General features: G+C 35.9%; 2 protein-coding genes and 2 pseudogenes across 4 annotated transcripts in view; 1 reads left to right on the forward strand and 3 right to left on the reverse strand.

The window, feature by feature from the left end:
• Positions 1 to 3,237, reverse strand: part of LOC107554083 (coiled-coil domain-containing protein 103-like) — a 5,681-nt pseudogene extending 2,444 nt beyond the window's left edge.
• A 937-nt stretch (positions 3,238 to 4,174) lies between these two features.
• LOC107554097 (coiled-coil domain-containing protein 103-like) lies at positions 4,175 to 5,572 on the reverse strand (annotated as a pseudogene).
• Positions 5,573 to 8,255: 2,683 nt separating this feature from the next.
• Positions 8,256 to 10,879, reverse strand: LOC107554098 (brorin-like). Its single transcript, XM_016236482.1, has 3 exons — positions 10,493 to 10,879; positions 9,639 to 9,768; positions 8,256 to 8,768 (listed from the first exon to the last, which is right to left on the reverse strand). The coding sequence occupies exons 1-3, from the start codon at positions 10,844 to 10,846 to the stop codon at positions 8,524 to 8,526; spliced, it is 729 nt and encodes a 242-aa protein (XP_016091968.1). The 5' UTR covers positions 10,847 to 10,879; the 3' UTR covers positions 8,256 to 8,523.
• A 2,658-nt stretch (positions 10,880 to 13,537) lies between these two features.
• LOC107554141 (GTP-binding protein 1-like) overlaps positions 13,538 to 20,638 on the forward strand; it is an 11,821-nt gene continuing 4,720 nt past the window's right edge. For all 3 annotated transcript variants that reach the window (XM_016236557.1, XM_016236558.1, XM_016236560.1), the window contains exons 1-8: positions 13,538 to 14,024; positions 17,060 to 17,171; positions 17,268 to 17,448; positions 18,727 to 19,075; positions 19,570 to 19,693; positions 19,791 to 19,905; positions 20,000 to 20,144; positions 20,222 to 20,404. In XM_016236557.1, the coding sequence (XP_016092043.1) occupies positions 13,836 to 14,024; positions 17,060 to 17,171; positions 17,268 to 17,448; positions 18,727 to 19,075; positions 19,570 to 19,693; positions 19,791 to 19,905; positions 20,000 to 20,144; positions 20,222 to 20,404 (1,398 nt within the window). In that variant the 5' untranslated portion in view covers positions 13,538 to 13,835. The remainder of the gene's footprint in view (positions 14,025 to 17,059; positions 17,172 to 17,267; positions 17,449 to 18,726; positions 19,076 to 19,569; positions 19,694 to 19,790; positions 19,906 to 19,999; positions 20,145 to 20,221; positions 20,405 to 20,638) is intronic.

Raw genomic sequence — 20,638 nt, forward strand, 5'->3', positions numbered from 1 at the left:
AAGAGGACACGACTACAAATCAGTGGTTAAGTTGTATTTACAAAATACATCACCAAGAGTCAAGTCAGACATTCGACAGCCATGAATACTGAAGCACAGGGTAAATGTGTAATAGACGCCTCGCAGATACAAAACTAATGTTTTGATTAAAAGGTAGTTAACATTAAACGTCAGCGAAACCCTAAGAATTCACAACACTTTTTACAATCGTGCTCTCATTATAACATTATGTATATGATAGTTATTAATGTTCTGCATTTCTGTTTTGACCAGTAGAATGAAGCATTTGATTGCAGGTTTTTAATCAATGGGATTTAACTAATTTATCTCATATAGAATAAGCTTCGTTATTTATACAACATGATGTTAATTTTTGGACTTATAGGCTATGTGCACAAAATGCCCCGAATGCACATGAATGCACACTCTTTTCATCTTTTGCCGGCTCTGAGACACTTGCATGTTATTTCTCCTCCTCTTTTTCTAGCAAAAATTCACTCATCACTAAATGAAAACTTTTAAAGTGAAGACCTGAGTATTTCAGGAGCCTTATCACAAGTCCATTGTTTTTGAATGTCGGTGCTACTTCTGCTATATTTTCACACTTAAAACAATAATTTGGTATTCCTCTTGTACCATTGTCCTCTTTTATGCTAAGAAATAAGTCACCTGGCAGTTCTCTCCCAAGTGGTTCCACTTCTGCCAACCCATTTAAGCCCACTGGCAACTATAGTTGCCGCAGTTTATAGTTGTCATTTTCCTTTTGTAAGTATTTTTCTAGATTAGTAATGGGTGGGTGGGAATTTCCCGTTTTCAAGTGACAGCAGCAGTTTACAAACTTCCGTCAGTCACACAAAAGGAAGAATGGAAAGATAAAGAGCTAACGCATGGGATTAATTGCTGTAGATGATCTTTTTCTCCCTTTTATGACATTATGTATTGTAAGGGGCAAAATATTGAGGTGCCTTTATCCAGTTTGGATGTGTTTCATTCTTTATGACTAGTAGCTTATGATTCTATTATAATGTTAATATTCAGACAAGTAATGAGTTTACATTTACATTATTATATGAAATCACCTACTACAGTCAGCCATTGAATACTATGGGCCTAAAAAAAATGCGTAATTTTCTTTCAGGTATACCTTTTTTATTATACAGATGTAATATTTTCTTCATTCTATTTATTTTTATTTATTTATTTTCATTTAACTAACACACCTCTAAGAATGAAAATAGCTGCATGTTCAATATTAAGTAAATAAATAAACAAACAATCATGGGTGTAGCCTACAATTATTTAAATGATCATATATTTTAAAAAGAATATAATTAATTTCATGCATATCAAGGACTTTTGTCAGGGTTAATCCATTTGACCTAATCAATATGTGCCAATTCATAAAATATGTGATATTTTACATATTTACATTACATTACATATGTTTATGTAAATTTATGAAACTACTTGTACCTTCACTGCAGTACTCCTTCTAGGCTACTTATACTAAAACTGCTTACGTAAGGGAAAGTTTACCAAAAAATGGAAATTGTGTCATCTTCAGGTTGCAAACCTATGAGATTCTTTCTTCTGTTGAGCACAAAAGAAGATATTTTGCAGAATGTTGGTAACCAAACAGTTAAATGCGTAATTTTCTTTCAGGTATACCTTTTTTATTATATAGATTAATATATAGATATATTTTCTTCATTCTATTTATTTTTATTTATTTATTTTCAATTAACTTTTTGATATACAATTCCCCGTTGGGGCAACTTATTGGCTGCATTTTGTTCTGCACTATGCTCCACCACTTTAAGACAAATGGATTTGTTTTGTTTTCATATTCAAGAGATTATAAGCTAAATGAAACTTTTTTGGGGTTTGCATCAAATGTTCTTCGACTTTTATGCATGATAAATTTGTTTTTGAATAAAGATTGATCTGTTGAAAGCAGTTATTTTGAGTTAGATGCCAAAAGCTCTCCTCCTATTCAAATTTGACATTGAAGTGGTGCATACAACATATTTGCTCACCGGCAACTATAGTTGCCGCACATTCAAATACTATTTTCAAGAAAAAAAACTAAAACCTGGGGAAAATAAATGCAGAACATGTTCACATAGGACACTATTAACATGACTGTATGCATGAAACCATTCAGAAAAATTTGGGCACAAATGGGTTAAGTCTGAGAATGATTCAGTGGGCTATAATAACATTTTTAATTGTCAGGAAATTACTTGTCTTTAAAAGTTTTGGTTCAATATACTTACCTGGTGATCAAAAATAGCCTTAAACCTATACACTTAATTATTATTTTTTTTTAGTAACTTTCAGGAGGGTGTACTCATTTTTGCAACACAAAATTGTATCACTTTGATAAGAAAATCTTATTTTGCTGAATAATTTTGGCATTCTTCTTTGGTAATTGATCAAGCAGATTTGTTGGAACATTACATCGCCAAAGAACCCTAACATGTCTTCTAAGTAAAGAGTAATTGCTGAATTTGTTAAGTTTTAGAGGGGGTGTACTCATTTATGCTGTGCACTGTATGTATATATATATTCCGGAGCTGATCTTGAACGGTCTGTCATAACATATTCAATTAGAAAACGTAACGTAAAATGACTTTTGGACCCTCACTGCACAATATGTAATGTTTCTCTTTTTTCTTCTACATTTCTGTATTTCATGATGATTATTTAAATGTTTTCACGATAAAAGAAAAATACAGTGATTTATTACCATTGTCACTCTGTCTGTTAAAGAACAAAAACATGTTTTAAAGATTAAAAAATATTTAAATTCAGAAAATTTATTAAGCAGCATATTTATTCGATTTCACCTTGCACTTCACAGTAAATGTGCATCAGTATAACTAATTCTAGTATATTCAGTATAACTAAACAAATTCAAGTTCTGTGAATATCTGCAGATGCTTCTTCCTTGCTTATCTGCCAAATAAATGACTAACACAGTGAGGAGAAACATAGTAGAAATGCCAGCGTAGCAAGCAAGTATAACTTGCAGCGCATAGACAGACTCTGGGTCCGAGATTTGACGCAAAGTCGCAAACGCCCCAAGCGCAGATACACCCCCAATCTGATCTCTGCAGCCAGCTCTCCTTGGAGCCAGCAGAAATAGGAGCCTTTGTCTTCCAGCCGCACAGGTCTGAAGTGTAGCTTGTGACCAGTGTCAATGAAGACACGAGACGTCTTATTCAGACCCTCCATAAACTGAGACTGGTAAAGCGACACTAAGCCTTTTACTGCGGTTTGGCGCCAGGACAGGTCAAGACAAGATCAGAGTCTGTGGGGTGATTGTGGAAGTGGATGGTGACACCTGAAGAAGATCGATCATCAAACTGAAGGAACTTCAAGAGCTTGTCAGCTCGTCAAACTGTTGGGGAATAGCTGAGGAACCACAGGGAGCCACTGTGTCTGATTTATGCGGATAATGTACATGGAGGTAAATGCTTTTGACGTAACAAAGTCCTCTATGCATCTGCTCCCCTTGGACGTCACAGCGGTCACATTTAGACCATGGCCCGTAGCTGGTGAACACCTGAAACTTTTCAGTTTTTATGCCGATGGGCTCTGCTTCTTGTACTTGAGTCTTCTGTTTGATGTTCCAGGGAAATAAAACTTGACAGACCTCCTGGACATCAACATCGTAGCCATAGAAGAATTCACCAGAGGCCGTGCCACAAATATAGTGCCCGGAGTCAACTTTTTGCACCCTGAGAGGTGAGAAGACTAAATAAACGGATGAAAAAGCGACTGCGTAGATCCGACCCTCTCCCAACTTTAGATGATTCCACCACCTTAGTGCCTCATTCATGTTCATGGAGCCAATTTGCTTTTGATAGTACCATACTACTGAAAGAGTCTCCTCTGGTTTACAGTGACAAGGAAGTTCAATGGTTATATCAGCCAGGAAGGCAGCAGTCAAAGACAAGAAATGCAGGTCAGGCAATGCTGGCAAAGATGTCCTCCTTATCTTCTGGAGCCTCATAGGCTGAAAGTAACAATGGGCAGATGGCCCTAAAAAATTTGCCAGCACTTCTCTTAGCATATTTCTGCCAGCATAAAATATGAAAAAATTATATATATTATATATATATAACTGTTTAAGATACAAAGGAAAAAAACAATTGAATTTCAATATGAACTATTTTTGGATGCCATATTTTCCCAATAACGCTTTCAGTTGTGCTGTAATGTCAGTCTCATCATCCTCCACATGTGTCATACTGGCCTCACAAACCATTGAAGTGTCAGAAAAATCACCTACTGCAACTTGTAGCTTGTGGAAAAGCTCCTCACAGGCTTTTTGTTCCGCCTGACTAAGAAGAGACAGGTTCAGGCCAAAACGGCCAGTTCTGGAAAGGCCGTCCAGCACTCCAATCACTATTTCCTCATCTCCTGACTTAAGACACTGTGACAGAATCAGAAGGAACTCGCCTAGAAGACCAAGGCCAACCTCAGTTCTGAAGATTTCCTGCAGAGCCTTGCCTCCCAGACTCACAAGGAGACTGTACTTAATGAGCTTTCTGCAAACCTGCACCAGTCACGGATGAACTCTGATGCACTTCTTGGCTGGATCTCAGATAACTGTGGCTAAAAGTAAATTCAGAATTTAGTTAGTTATACACTTCATTCTCAAGTGAGATTATATATTGTGAGATCTAGCATTGGGACAACATATAGGTCATTTGCTTCATAAAATGTCTCTCCTGGACCTTCTCAGATGAAGCACTTTTGTGCTTTGTGCTAAAAGGAACTGGATTCCATGGCTGCTTTCGATGTGCACCAGAGATGTCCTTTCTGTCAAGGGGCTGTAAGTGAGATGCAAGTACTATATCCCTGAAATCATAACATAAAGCAGTTACAAAACACACCAGTGTTATTTTAGTATCACTGAGATACAAAAATAGTTTTTAGAAATATTTTGAATGTTTTTACAATTTCTGTTTTTATTATCAATTAGGTTATAGTATTTTTTTTAAATTAATGTTTATTTCAGTTATTTTCCTTTTTTTTTGTATTAGGCCTAAGTTAAACTTGCCAATTTTGAGAACTGTTGCCTTGCCAATTTATTTCAGTTAACGTTTATTTCAAGTAACAATTGAAGAGTTCAGATACAAAAGCCTGAGTGCCGTCTGAAATTTTCATCTAAAATGAACATTTATATCAGGCTCCTATATTTATGTTCAGTTATTTCATTTTAATGGCTTAGAAAATGACCTATACATTGCCATTAAAGTAAAATGACTGAACCTAAACATAGGAGCCTGATAAAAATGCTACTTTTAGCAGAAAATTTCAGACGGCATTTAGAGGCTTTCACATCTGAACTCTTGATTTATTGTGTGTGATTTGTTTTAGTTATATATTATTTAAATGTAAATTATACAGTACAATACATTAAAAACGTACCTGAATTCTTCATAGCTGGCGACATTTTGGTTTAAAGCACGAAACTTCCATCATTTTCCTTCTGATATTTCCTGTCCGCTTCCAGCTCTTTTTCAAGAGAACTGAAATTTATTTTATCAGATTTCTCCATACCTGCTCTTACTGTTACGTGAAAAGTCACCCAATTTACTTTTATGGGGAGAACTGGTAATGTTATTTACCTCAAAAGACAGAAATTCAGCAACTGAATATGAGGACAGCTAACTTGCTAGCTCACGCCTCCATATTATCCATAACAAACTGTTCTCCATAACCACACATCTTACGCTATTTGTAACATTCCCAAAACATAAAAAAAGACCAAAATACAATTAATCTACTTTAAAAAGATTAAATTACCGTCATATAGACGTACAGCTCTGATTTTATTTATCAACATCTCAAAAACAGTTTAACAATTTTGTATTTTCTGAATTTATCAATATAATCATCTAGTGTATGAGGTTTAAAAGTTTATTATTTCAATTTTAACTTAAAAGTTCTTACTGGTGTTGAATTCGGTCATTTTAGACCGAACAAAAAAAAGTTTAGCATTTTTTTTAAAGTCGCTACTTCATCGGAATTGTTCTGTCTTTATGGGAAATGCGTGAAATAAAATCAATAACTCAGCCACAATGCAGTAAAAACACAGACACCAAGAAAGGGGTTTCATTCCAAAACATCAAACATACAAAACGGACACACTCACAAACAAAACACTTATACACGCACAAAAATCAACTGGTGTGGCTGTAACAATATGGCAAAATTGAGCCAGAAGACTCAAATAAGAGGTTGACATTTTTGTTATATTTTGATGTTATGTGTAATAAAATGTCTTTCTCTGTTCAAGTTTGACTGTAGTAATATTGATGCAGTAACTGACATTTCAAACCAACATTTCAAACAACAAAAAATCTAAACCTTTACAAAAAGTTGTCTTTGAGAATGTCTAAATATATATCCAAATCCACAACTTAAAATTAAGTATGTCTAAATACAACTAGAGAATGTATAAGCCTTTTTATATAGCTATATAGAAATCTAGTGGCTAAACCATGGAATTGCAATGTTTTTCTTTTTTTACTCCCACCAGATGGCACTAATCTGCCTTCAAAAATAGATTTTTTTAAGTCTCTTTTTTTTAACATGAAAGACAGCCATAATTGAAAAACAATATAAAATGAATTTTTTTTTCATAATGATTGCATAAATAATAGTACCATGAAATTCTCTCAAAATACAAAATATTGAACAAAAATATATTAGTGATATTAAAAAAAGAAAAGAAAAAAAAGTTACATTTCAGGTGTTCAGTCACTTTTGACCAAACAAGTGTGATCCCCAAATGAACAATACCAGAGGATTAAGACAAAATATTACTATCATGGTAATTATCTGTTAAGAACTAACATTTCATGAATACTCTTAAAGTCGATGCATTACTGAATAAATTTAGCTTTCATATACTCATTTGTCAAATGTAAATACTCAGACAATATTTCTCACGCAAATGTATTTTCCACATGTACTTTAGTCAAAGAATCAAACTTTTCATATGCTCAAAGTCTGTAAAACCTTAACTGAAGTTTGCATTAAATCGCTTATAAAATGTGAATACACATACGGAACTTGGCTCCCGATGACCCACCACGTCCTGAACAGGAGGATAAATGCATTAAGCTTTTATAACGGTATGATAAAACAGCCAAAAGATACCGGCCACATTTTCTATTTGCTTAGCTAGCCAGTAAGTGACTTCATTCATTTATAATTGATTGACTCTGGCTACAAGAAATGAAGACTTTAAAAAGCAACTACAAATACAATCATACTGACAAGCTGTCTAGATAAGCAAACATCCGTTTTGCCAATAACACTGCAAAGCCTCAAGTCACTTACATTAATGGTTAAAATCAACAAAACATCACATATGCAAAGAAACAGTTGTTTAAATAATGAGACAAGGAGAAAATACTCAAACCTGAGATGATTTTAATACTTGAATTATGTTTCCATTTGACCAGCCCTTTGAAAATTTGTGTTTCTTATTGCATGCTCCCCTTCCCAGCTAAACAAGCAAATATGTAATCAGCATTATGGAGAACAATATTTTACTGGTGATATCTAATACAATATGACATTGTGTAAATGTATTTGTTGGAATGAACATTGAAGTTGTTAATTAACACGTAATATTGGACATGGAATAAATCATTTAAACGTCAAACAATATCCAAGACTTCCAAAGTATGTAATGTGCCCATTAACACAACATGCAAGAATGAGATGGAAAAATGGGAATCATTTTGTTTAAATACAATACTCCATATTTAAATATGACGCTGCATAACTGCATCTAGTAAGAAGTAGACAACATGATATACAGTATACAATATACACACATTTACACTACCATTCAAAAGTTTGGGGTCAGTAAGATTTTTTAAAAGTCTCTTATGCTCACCAAGGCTGAATTTATTTGATCACAAATGCAGTAATATTGTGAAATATTATTGCAGTTTAAAACAACTGCGTTATATTTTAACATATTTGAAAAAGTAGTTTATTCCTGTGATGGCAAAGCTATATTTTCAGCAGCCATTACTCCAGTCTTCAGTGTCACTTTGGAAATCATTCTAATGTGCTGATTTGGTTCTCAACAACACCTGATACATTTTCAAGATTCCTTGATGAATAAAAAGTTAAAAAGGACAGCATTTATTTGAATTTTTTTGTAACATAGTAAATGTCTTTAATGACACTTTTGATCAATTTAATGCGACCTTGCTGCATAAAAGTATTTATTTTAAATCTTACTGAACCAAATTTCTGAACAACAAGTGTACCATGTATAATAGTGGAAGATTTCATTAGTGCATGTTGCTTGTCGGCGGGTTGCCGATCTGGGTCAGGATGGGAGGGGGTGGTGAGGTTGGCTAAAGAGGTTAGCATTGGCAGTTATCCCAGCACAGCTTGTGTTTACCCTGGGCACAGACACCTGCATGGTGCTCTGCATCCCCTCCTGCCTGTCAGGAGAGCTGGTGCCAGGCACACTTCCCTTCATGGGATGGCATCCAGCCTGGGCGAGAACACTCTCTCTTTCTCTTTCTCTTGCTCCTCCATCTGTTTGGATGTGTTGTCGGAGTCAGTGGCTTCATTGTCTTCTCCTTGGTGCTCCTCACAGGTAGCGTGAGGGTGCGTCTGCCACGTTCCATCCTGGTAGGTGCAGAAACACACCATCCGCTCATTAATCTCAACACGTTCTCCAGCTGAGATCACGCGATTTCCAGCAAAGCAGTTTGGCCCTATGAAAAAGAGACAAGAGCATGAAGCTCAGTATTTGGTTAAAATTATAGCTTCTCGAACAGAAAATTCTGTCATCATTTACTCACCCTAATGTTATACCAAACCTGTATGAATTTCTATGTTCTGTGGAACACAAAATAAGTTTTTGTTCGTGTATTAAAAGTCAGTGGGGTCCAAAGCAACATTGCTTTTCAAAAATAATTTTCCAAATATCTTCTTTTGTGTTCTCCACAATAAATAAAGTCAGGCAGGTGTGGAACAACATGACGGTGAGTAAATTATGACAGAATTTTAATTTTGGGTGAATTAAGCCTTTACTCACTGTTGTCTATTGAATGATAGATCTCAAATAGAAATTGCCACTCATATATGCACACAAATGCATTACGTATTTCATATATATACAGTATATTTTGTTTTTAAATCTGTACACATTAATGACCAGATTCGATATAAACATTACATACACAAACTATCACACACAATCTGTCCACCTCAAGCCTTCTGTTGTCAGGGATGGCCCATTGCCCCATAGTGCCTGCGCCATGCCAGCATGCCGTGAACTAGTTCCTATTTATAGACGGCATGGTAGTAAGCAATCCATCGAACAATTCCATTGCATCATTCTTTTTCCATGACATCACCATGAACCATGCAGTAATCAAGAAAAAAATCCATCAAAAACAAGAGGTCCACATCATGCATTGATCTTCAAAACACAACCTTACATGCATGCCTCTCAAAACACAAATAGGTCTTGACAGATGCATGTGATGCAGATGCAAGTGTTTGATAAAAATACGTTACAGTGGTAATGACACTGAACGGGACAGACATGCACGTGAGGTATTGCATGTAAAAACTCTCACCACTTTTGCACACAGGACAGCAATGGTTGGGTTCGTATACAGGATTCACACAATGTAATGCAGGGCAGCCGGATATGGTGCAGTAAACTTCTCTGTTGACTTCACACCGGCAACGCTCACAGGGTGACAACTGCTTAAAACAGGAACAAAGAATCACTCTGGATTATACCATTTATTATTGACATATTTTTGATTGATAGGCCAGGGAAAACCCCCATACTGTCAGATAACGGTAACAGGCAATTGCATCCAAATTAACTACTCTGAATGGATTAATCTAAAATAATTTCTTCATACATAAATATTTTCTCAGTTGTGTACAGAGAAAAAGCTTCAAAACTATCACTGGGGCAGTATCCTTTCAAAAGGTACTAATATGTACTTTTAAAGTACTAATATGTTACTAATTTAGTACTAATTTAGGGGTAAATAATATGTACCTTTTAGATTTTTTTAAATTTGAGTATTGCACCAGTGTCTGAGAGTGTAGCCTGTTTTGTTCCATACTCTAGAATATGTATTGTAAAAGTTTCTGATAAATGTACGTTTTTTTTATCCCACAAACATTAGTTCATTGACTAGAGTTAAACAAAACACCGATATTAGAAAATTATCATGCAATTTTTATGATGTCCCAAATTTGAAAACTTTAATTTCCTGAAAAGTGAGCAGTGTTGTGATAAAACAAAACAATGCAAAATGTCATCATTACGTATAAGAATCTCTGCAGTGTTGTAATAAACCTTAGAACGTTAGTGAAAAACAAATCAAAACGAAACATTATTATCATCACTACAATATCCATCCAGACCAAAATATATGATTTTCTAGCCAAAGAACTTCCGCAGACTCACCCTAAATTCTTCCAGCATTCTGTACGTTTTGCCCCCGTACACGCAAACTTTGCTGACCGCTTCACACACGGGACAGCAGGACTTGTATGTGATGCGCGAGCATTTCGGGTGTATACGCGGGCACTTGGGTCTGACACACACGGGCCCATCCTCTGTGCAGGTGCAGGGACACGCTGTAGAGCTCGGATAATAAACCTCTCCGATGCTATAAACAAAACCTTGATCGTCGATGCAGAACTTGCCACGATAGTCACCGAATTCGTATTCCAGCTCGGATTTTGAAGAATACTCTGATGCGCTTTGCAGAACGAAGCACTGGAGTGCAAATGAGATCCAAAGGACGAGAGATCGCATCCTTACCGGCAGTTTGTTGTGGTCTGGATTGTCATCATGCGAGTGGGGCAGTGCATAAACATATGCCCATATTGCCCAATGACATACACGAGAGAAAATGACCCTCCTCTGAATGTCACCATCAGTAGGCTACTGTACAAACAATCTTGCAGGCAACTGTATTATGTTAATGACTTTAATAAGAAAACGTTTTCTTCACATTTACTTTTTACATTAGGAATAGCACGTGCTTGTGTTACACTTTTAGAATAATTCTAATCTTTTAAAATAGTTTAAAATGTTTTTAACGTTTTCAAAACTATTCCTAATGACTTTTCCCTTAAAATAATATGGAAGTGGTGCATGGATGCACAGCTGGCCTGGGATACATGTATCGTACGTGTAGAGCTGCACAGAAACGTGCAGATCTACCAGTGAAGATTGTTTTCATCATCAAATTAGACAACTTTTACTCCTTTTCCGCTATCTGCTGGTCAAATGACTGAAATGCAGCACAGTTGAAGGATCCTAATGATCCAATCTCCTTATCTGTACATTTTATGTAGCTTTGGCATGCTTGTCTTTTAAGACATGTAAAATAAACAAACTGTCCAAGACTTGGAACCACACAATTTAGTGATCTATATCTGAAATTACATTGATTCTGAGAGCTACTGACTTCTGAAATTAATCAAATTCTTTTCAAATGTAGCCAGTTTAAGAACTATCTAACAAACATTTCTTGCTTGGCTCGTAGGGAAAAGACTTGGCTAAATGATAAGTTTGGGGCTCCATCAAAAAGTTGCACTGTAATGGCTAATAACCACGCTGACAGAGCACTTTTTACTATTTGTGTCAGACATGGCGGACATTGTTCTGGCCATTGTTCTGCTTGGTCGCTTGCTTTTTTTTTGTGAGAACCACCACTATGGGGGTTGGTGAGTTTATGAAAAGCATAATTACAGTAAAAGTAAAATTTAAAAATTATTTATTTAAATAAAAACAATTAAAAAAACACTTCCTAAGACTAACACTTACTACTAAGTGGGTACTTAGGGGGTACTTCAAGTAAATATTTTAGCTTAAAGGAGTTCAGCTGAACCCTCTGGATTACAGTCCAATTGCTACTACTTCTTGACTTTAAATTCAGGCTCAATAAATTTGTACATTTTTGCTTTTGTTCCATTGACTTGTGTCACATTTCTGCCCAAATGCAGCCAAGATCTAATCATTTAACATGTTGCCTTTATAGTTCCAGAAACCTTAAATGCTGTCAGCTAAAGTGATTTTAATGATCTTGCCAGTATTTTAGCACAAATACAATACTTATACACAGTGTTGGGGGTAACTCATTACAAGTAATGCGAGTTACGTAATCAGATTACGTTTTCAAGTAACTAGTAAAGTAACGCATTACTTTTTAATTTACAAGAGAATATCTGAGTTACTTTTTTAAATAAGTAACGCAAGTTACTTTTTCCCCCCTATTTATTGACTGACAGCTCTCCTGTCCCCATGTTGAGAGAAATCAGATGTTACTGTAGTTCTAAAACAAATATGAATATGCATTAATTCATCTCACTCACAAAAGAAACACAGATTCAGTATTCCTCAAAATTAATAAAAATAATGCAACTCAGAATATGACGCAAACCTGCAATAATTAAATGTTAAACAACACAAATATCCTTTATGTATTTAATCCCATTCTATTAACCAGTGTATTCGATGATACAGTTCAACCATACTAATAAGCAAAAATTACTCTAGACAAACATTTGTGTGTCTTTTTTTATTGCTGAAGTGTGTTGAAATTTCTTCTTCTGCATTCTACTGTACGGACGTAAATGTACTTTCCCTTCAGCCTGAGGCTTATTCATTTCACTTTTGGTGTGAAAAGGCTTTTATATTTGGCAAAAATAGAACTTTTTTATTTTAAAAACAAACAAGCAAGCCCTGTCCAGATTTAAAAAGTAACGCAAAAGTAACGTAATGCATTACTTTCCATAAAAAGTAACAAAGTACCGTAATTAGTTACTTTTTTAAGGAGTAACGCAATATTGTAATGCATTACTTTTAAAAGTAACTTTCCCCAACACTGCTTATACAATACAATACTTACATACATCATATTAGGCCTAATTATATCAGATGAACAAATTAGAATTAAATACCATCTGAAAGGGGTGAAATAACATCTAGTTACCCGGCTTTCGTTTCTACAAATTTAGCATCATTCAGATTCTTGCTGATGTTATAAAATGATTATATCCTCCTGAGGCCCAGCTATGGAGTTTTTGCCTCTGTAGTGGACATTATATTTGAGTGAATTTCTCTGGCTGATTAGTAATTTAGTTCAATTAGATTACACAAGCAAGATAATCTGGTGACTCGATGTCTAATATTAGGTATAATATTCTCGTTACACGTTTTGTTGTAGCACGGTTTCAGAGTAGACGGCCAACTAAATGTCGTTTGTTCTTTTCGCGCGTGCTGCACCGAGTCTGACTCTTATTTTTACAATTATTATTTTGTTCTGTCAAAAACGAACCTTACAACTTTACAACTTCATATTGCATCATTTGTAATGTAATTATATTTGATTAGTAAAGACATGCACCTCCCGTGAACTTTCATTGGATGATAACACACGTGATTTGGGTTCTGGACAAAATAATTGGCCAGGACGGCTCATGAATAATTCATAAGGAGAAGAAAAACACACGACTCATTTTTTTTAACAATTGTAAACTTAAACACTTACACTTAACTAGTAAGGGATTGTCAGATTTTAGTGTACTTCATTAGCAGTTTATCATGTTGTTGTGAAACCGGTCATATGTAGCGATACTTGTTTATCTCTTCTCGACGCAGGAGGGTAACGTTAGCCTAGTGGGGAGCGGCGGTGCAGTCTGAATGTGTTTGTGCTGTATCAGCTTACAGTTGTGCCCCCCAAATCCGCATCGTTTTAAAGTTGTTTTAGTTTGATTTTAAAACTGCTGCCCTAGAGATGGCATCGGCAACGACGACTGATCCGGGTTTTAATCCCGGAGCCATAGGGTTACCAGAGTCTGTAGTCCCCGCTAGCATGTTTGCTCCAGCCCGGGGATGCAGCGATGATGACGGGGCGGAGTACTTCGAGGACGGGGAGATGTTCAACGGCGAGACCGTGGATCTCGGCATAGACTTCTCCAGCAAGGTAGGCCTCAAACAGAGTTAGCCTAGTTGTAGTAAATTAATGCGTTTATAAAAATTATATTATTAGTAACATGACTACACGGTGGAATTTTGAACTGACGTTATCTGATTTTCATTACTGTTTGAGATTTTCACTGTTTTACGAGCTTACCACTGAGTGTTTACAACTGTAAACCTAACCTAAGCTAACCCGGCTATGTATGTGCAGCGATATTTTAAACATATTTCCTAACCTCTGTATCATATGCACATGTCGTAGTACAGTATTAAAATATGGCTTTCTGATTTATCCATCTATGTGGGGTTTTATCTGTAAAGCAAGCTGATTATAGACCGCAACACTGCATTAATTCCAATGAATGAAATACGGACATTATACGGACGGTTAGTGAAGATATGACAACCTCACAACACAATATCAGCCAAACACAGAGGGATTTCCCTTTAGAAGGAGGGAGACAGAGGAGATCAATAGATCAGGGAACGAGGAAGTCCATTTTATAAATTGATAACTTTTGATAACTGACATAAAATATCAGATAGTTGACAAGGCATCATTTCTCATTTTCATTTGGTTTAACTCGATGTACTAAAATATCTAAAGCTAAAAAAATACATTAAAAACTAATAAAAGACCAAAAACATACAACAAAATTACTAAAAATGTAACTAAAATGGAAAATATAAAAAGTAAAATTACCTCAAAATAAAAATTATAATAGTATCGCTTTGTTACTTAAAAATTTGTAATGTTTCTATTATTTTTTTTAAATACTAGTAAGTAATACAATAGTAACTAGCATTCATTTCAATATCACTAGAAGCTACTTATTATATACAAGTAACTACTACATAATTACAGGTTATAAACGACAAATTTAGGTTCTGTATTTCACATATCCACCATTTATTCCAAATAGTATGAATTTGATTGTTTTTGGCACCTATTTCAGTTTTACTAATATCTAGTTCTGGTTCTTTTTCTTAGTTACAAGCAACTATTAAAATAGTTCAAAGCATTTATTACAGTTTCCCTTGTTTTAGACACTAGCGTGCATTCCAGTTGACACTAGAAGAAGTTTTAATCTTTCTAGTAATCGAACTCTGATGTCTCAGTCTGAACACTTCTGACTAATCATGACACACGACATAAGATTAGTGTGATGTGTTACCATACAATATAGTTGTCTGTATGTGTTTGTGTGTATTAAAAATTATAGGCATGGTTACTAATTGCTAAGAAATAAGTACTTATACCTAATGCCTAATAGGTAATACAGAAGTACAAATATTCCATGTAGTCTTTCAATTATGACGTACTAGAAGTACATGCGTTATAATTAAACAAGAATTAAAAAACTGTAAACCTAACCTAAGCTAACCCGGCTATGTATGTGCAGCGATATTTTAAACATATTTCCTAACCTCTGTATCATATGCACATGTCGTAGTACAGTATTAAAATATGGCTTTCTGATTTATCCATCTATGTGGGGTTTTATCTGTAAAGCAAGCTGATTATAGACCGCAACACTGCATTAATTCCAATGAATGAAATACGGACATTATACGGACGGTTAGTGAAGATATGACAACCTCACAACACAATATCAGCCAAACACAGAGGGATTTCCCTTTAGAAGGAGGGAGACAGAGGAGATCAATAGATCAGGGAACGAGGAAGTCCATTTTATAAATTGATAACTTTTGATAACTGACATAAAATATCAGATAGTTGACAAGGCATCATTTCTCATTTTCATTTGGTTTAACTCGATGTACTAAAATATCTAAAGCTAAAAAAATACATTAAAAACTAATAAAAGACCAAAAACATACAACAAAATTACTAAAAATGTAACTAAAATGGAAAATATAAAAAGTAAAATTACCTCAAAATACAAATAAAAATTATAATAGTATCGCTTTGTTACTTAAAAATTTGTAATGTTTCTATTATTATTTTTAAATACTAGTAAGTAATACAATAGTAACTAGCATTCATTTCAATATCACTAGAAGCTACTTATTATATACAAGTAACTACTACATAATTACAGGTTATAAACGACAAATTTAGGTTCTGTATTTCACATATCCACCATTTATTCCAAATAGTATGAATTTGATTGTTTTTGGCACCTATTTCAGTTTTACTAATATCTAGTTCTGGTTCTTTTTCTTAGTTACAAGCAACTATTAAAATAGTTCAAAGCATTTATTACAGTTTCCCTTGTTTTAGACACTAGCGTGCATTCCAGTTGACACTAGAAGAAGTTTTAATCTTTCTAGTAATCGAACTCTGATGTCTCAGTCTGAACACTTCTGACTAATCATGACACACGACATAAGATTAGTGTGATGTGTTACCATACAATATAGTTGTCTGTATGTGTTTGTGTGTATTAAAAATTATAGGCATGGTTACTAATTGCTAAGAAATAAGTACTTATACCTAATGCCTAATAGGTAATACAGAAGTACAAATATTCCATGTAGTCTTTCAATTATGACGTACTAGAAGTACATGCGTTATAATTAAACAAGAATTAAAAAATTTTTCTTTCTCCTTTCTTAAATAGAAGATGTATAGCATATCACCGCACGACCCGGCTTGACACGTCAGCTATTCATAAAGCAGTTTAGGTCTACATAGTCACCAGTGCTCAACCTTGATGGATGTGGGAACCAGGGCAGATGACTGATCATGTTTTCTGCTGTGGCAGCTGCCTTCTTATCATTCATCAGACAGTTTTAGACTTGAGGAGTGGATCTGTTTTTTTATGGCTGGAGCTGAGCACTGTTTTTGCTGAAGGGTGTTTTGCATGAAGCTTAATCGCTTTGGCTTGTGTAACATTACTCCACATAACAACTGATGTAACATGCAGTAAAGTCAGGCAACTCCGAGTCCATTGATGACTTTGTACTTTATTTACACTGGTGTTGAGTCAGACTGAGCTAACAAAACAAATGGAAGGAATGTTGTTCCACAGTCATTCTGTGTTTAATAGCATTCTTTTCTGTTGTGTATCATAGCTAGCCCTGGTCAGTCCCAATGGGGAACAGTATGACTTATTACTACGGCAACTGCGTGAGAGGATGGACGAGGGCTGCGGGGAGACCATCTATGTCTTGGGGGTGGGTTCAGGTGAGAAACTGAGATGAGAGCAGTGAGACTCAATTTAGGTTTATTTTTTAATTTTTTTTATAAGTACCCACCAGCTTGTCTCTTTCACTCTTTCAGATGGAGGAGACTATGGTTTGAATGAGAGTGATATGCAGGCGTCTGTGGCCACAGTAAGGTCCATGTGTGAGCAGATCGAGGCAGACCTCATCCTGTTGAGAGAGCGTACTGAAGCTGGCGGCCAGGTCAGAGATTACCTTATTCGCCGTCGGGTGGGAGAAGCTGACTTCCTGGAGGTTAGGTGAGTGATGAGAAAATGGGCTTTTTCTGCAATTAAAGTCACAGTTCAGTTTAACCAAAAATAAACACTTGGTCTTTTTTTGTGGAACATAAAATTTGATGTTTAGGAGAATATCCAGGCTGCTATTTTCCATACAATGAATGTTGACAATGCAAAAGAGCAAGAAAAGTGAATCCAAAAAGAGCAAGAATGTACACAACCTTTCAAAAGTTAATGAAAACTTGTATTTAGGAAGGAGACATTAAATTGGTAGAACGTGACCATAAAAACATTTATAATGTTACTAAAGATTTCCATTTCAAATAAACATAGTTCTTTTGACTTTCTGTTCATCAAGGAATTGTATTTATTTATCCAAAAAAAAAAAAAATTATCACGGTTTTCACAATATTAAGCAGCACAACTGTTTTCAGCATTGATAATGAGAAATGTTTCTTGAGCAGCAAATCAGCATTAAAATGAATTCTGAAGGATCATGTAACACTGAAGACTGGAGTAATGACTACTTTGCCATGACAGGAATAAATTACATTTTGAGATATATTCAAATAGGAAACATTAATTTTAAATTGTAAATATTTCACAATTTTACAGTTCAAATAAACAGATCAAATAACCACCGCATTGGTAAGCATAAGACATCTTTCAAAAACAAGTTAAAAACTTGCCAACCCCAAACTTTTGAACATTAGTGTAGCATATCAAAAGATTCATATGAATCATGCTCTATTGTATTAAAGGGGCATCTTTAATGTTTTCCTAGTTCCAAGAAGCTTTTACCTTATTGATTGTAGGCTGGAATACACTACATGACTTTTAAAATCTGAACAGATTTTACAAACACTAGGCATCACACACTTACCGACTTTGTAAATAGTCACAAAGGAAAACCGTCCATCATACACTACACAACTGGGGATTACACACTACAAGAAGATGTTCCGATCACATCAAACTCACGCAGAAACGTGCACCTTGTTGCTAGGAGGTGCGTGACAAATGAAACCAACACGTGTTCTAAAATCGGCTGAAAATATTAAACATGTTTGATTTCCTCCGACTGGATGGAATCATAATCTGATGCTAAAAAATCGGTGTCTGTGACCATCAAACACTACACGATTTTCTATGGACTCTGTCAACTCAAATCTGCAGACTGGCTCTGACTTTCAGGAACTAGCGTCAACTTCTCCAGACTGTAAATCGGCGGAAATTCTGGGCAAAAATCGTGTAGTGTATTCCAGGCTTAACTCAAAGTCATGATGGTGTTTTCCTCAGGGTGGCTGTAGTGGGGAATGTGGACGCCGGTAAGAGCACTCTGCTGGGTGTGCTGACTCATGGGGAGTTGGATAATGGACGTGGCTTTGCACGACAGAAGCTCTTCAGGCACAAGCATGAAATGGAGAGTGGCCGCACCAGCAGCGTGGGCAACGACATCCTGGGATTTGATCAAGAAGGCCAGGTAGTCAACAAACCTGACAGTCACGGAGGCAGCCTGGATTGGACCAAGATCTGTGAGAAGTCTTCTAAAGTCATTACCTTTATTGACCTTGCTGGCCATGAGAAGTACCTCAAGACAACTGTGTTTGGAATGACCGGCCATCTGCCTGATTTCTGCATGCTGATGGTAAGGAGGGGCAAAAAGCTCAGTTTCAAAATCCAGTGAGCTACCTTGATTTCTTCTTAGGCAGCTTTGTTTCCTTCAATGGCAGCATCCTAACCAAATGAAACTTCATAAACATTCTTCATGGGCAGCAAAACAGTCACTCACTTGCATTGCATAAATTGTATGAGTGAGACACATGAGAAATGACTAGACTCACTGTTGCCCACAATTGATTTTTAGTAGTCTGACATTAGCATTTTATAACAAGCAATACTGGTCAATAGTGCATTTTAATTTATTTGACTTTAAAATCAAAAGTAAATCTCCCTCAGCTGTGTTGGCCATCCTAAATTTGAGCTAAAATGTGGCATAATTTGTAAGGAATGGTTTGGACCAAACTTCATGTTGGGAGTACATTTAAGTGTGGCCAAAGTGGGCAGCTTACTAGGGTTTGCAACAGAATGGGTTAACGATCGTTGACATCTTTAAATTGACTCCATCTCTCTCTTGCACAGATTGGAAGTAATGCAGGAATTGTTGGCATGACCAAAGAGCACCTGGGTTTGGCATTAGCTCTCAATGTTCCCGTCTTTGTGGTGGTTACTAAGATTGACATGTGTCCAGCTAATATTCTTCAAGGTGACCCATGAGTCCACAAATAATGCCATTTGCATAATATAAACTAAATGATGGAATATTGCACGTACTGCCATACTAATGAACACTGTCTTTTCAGAGACCTTGAAGCTCCTGCAGAAGATATTAAAGTCTCCAGGCTGCAGAAAGATCCCTGTCCTAGTCCAGAACAAAGATGATGTCATCGTCACGGCATCCAATTTCAGTTCTGAGAGGTGATGCCCCACAATACACATTTTTGCTTATTGCTGAGTCTGACTTGTCGCTCCAATTATTCTCCAGACTCACATATTTTAGTTTGTTTTGCAGAATATGTCCCATCTTCCAGATCTCTAACGTCACAGGGGAGAACATGGACCTGCTGAAGATGTTCCTGAACCTGCTCTCCTCCAGAAGCTCATTTAAAGACCACGAGCCTGCTGAGTTCCAGATAGATGACACCTATTCAGTACCTGTAAGCACGCTGTCTGTCTCCGTTTATATATATTTATATGTCTCCCCTCTCTCATCAGTCCAATTATTTTTGGCCAGGGTGTAGGAACAGTAGTGTCTGGGACCACGCTACGAGGGCTGATCCGACTCAATGACACTTTGCTTCTTGGACCAGACCCTTTGGGTGCTTTCCTACCCATCACTGTCAAATCCATTCACCGCAAGAGGATGCCTGTAAAAGAGGTCCGGGGTGGACAGACGGCCTCTTTTGCTCTGAAAAAGGTATGTGGTGTGGGTTCCAAACAAAATGAAATTAAATATTGAGGAGCCAAATTATTTTAGTTGACAAATTACAGAATTGCTCAAAGATGTTTTTTCAGAAGTTCCCAGTTGACGTTGTCTCTTTAGTGATCCTGAGTGTATATATATATATATATATATATATATATATATATATATATATATATATATATATACAGTGGGGACGGAAAGTATACACACCCCCTTAAATTTTTC

This window comes from Sinocyclocheilus grahami, unplaced genomic scaffold, assembly GCF_001515645.1.
Source record: "Sinocyclocheilus grahami isolate Dianchi unplaced genomic scaffold, SAMN03320097.WGS_v1.1 scaffold491.1, whole genome shotgun sequence".
NCBI classification, from domain to species: domain Eukaryota; kingdom Metazoa; phylum Chordata; class Actinopteri; order Cypriniformes; family Cyprinidae; genus Sinocyclocheilus; species Sinocyclocheilus grahami.

Bases quoted from the DNA above. Each gene is read 5' to 3' on its own strand.
- LOC107554098 (XM_016236482.1), bottom strand. From the start codon at position 10,846: ATGCGATCTCTCGTCCTTTGGATCTCATTTGCACTCCAGTGCTTCGTT. The intron at 9,769-10,492 runs GTGAGTCTGCGG...TGTTTTAAGCAG, and splicing joins GAATGCTGGAAGAATTTAGG to TTGTCACCCTGTGAGCGTTG. The intron at 8,769-9,638 runs GTGAGAGTTTTT...TCTTTTTCATAG, and splicing joins CTGTCCTGTGTGCAAAAGTG to GGCCAAACTGCTTTGCTGGA.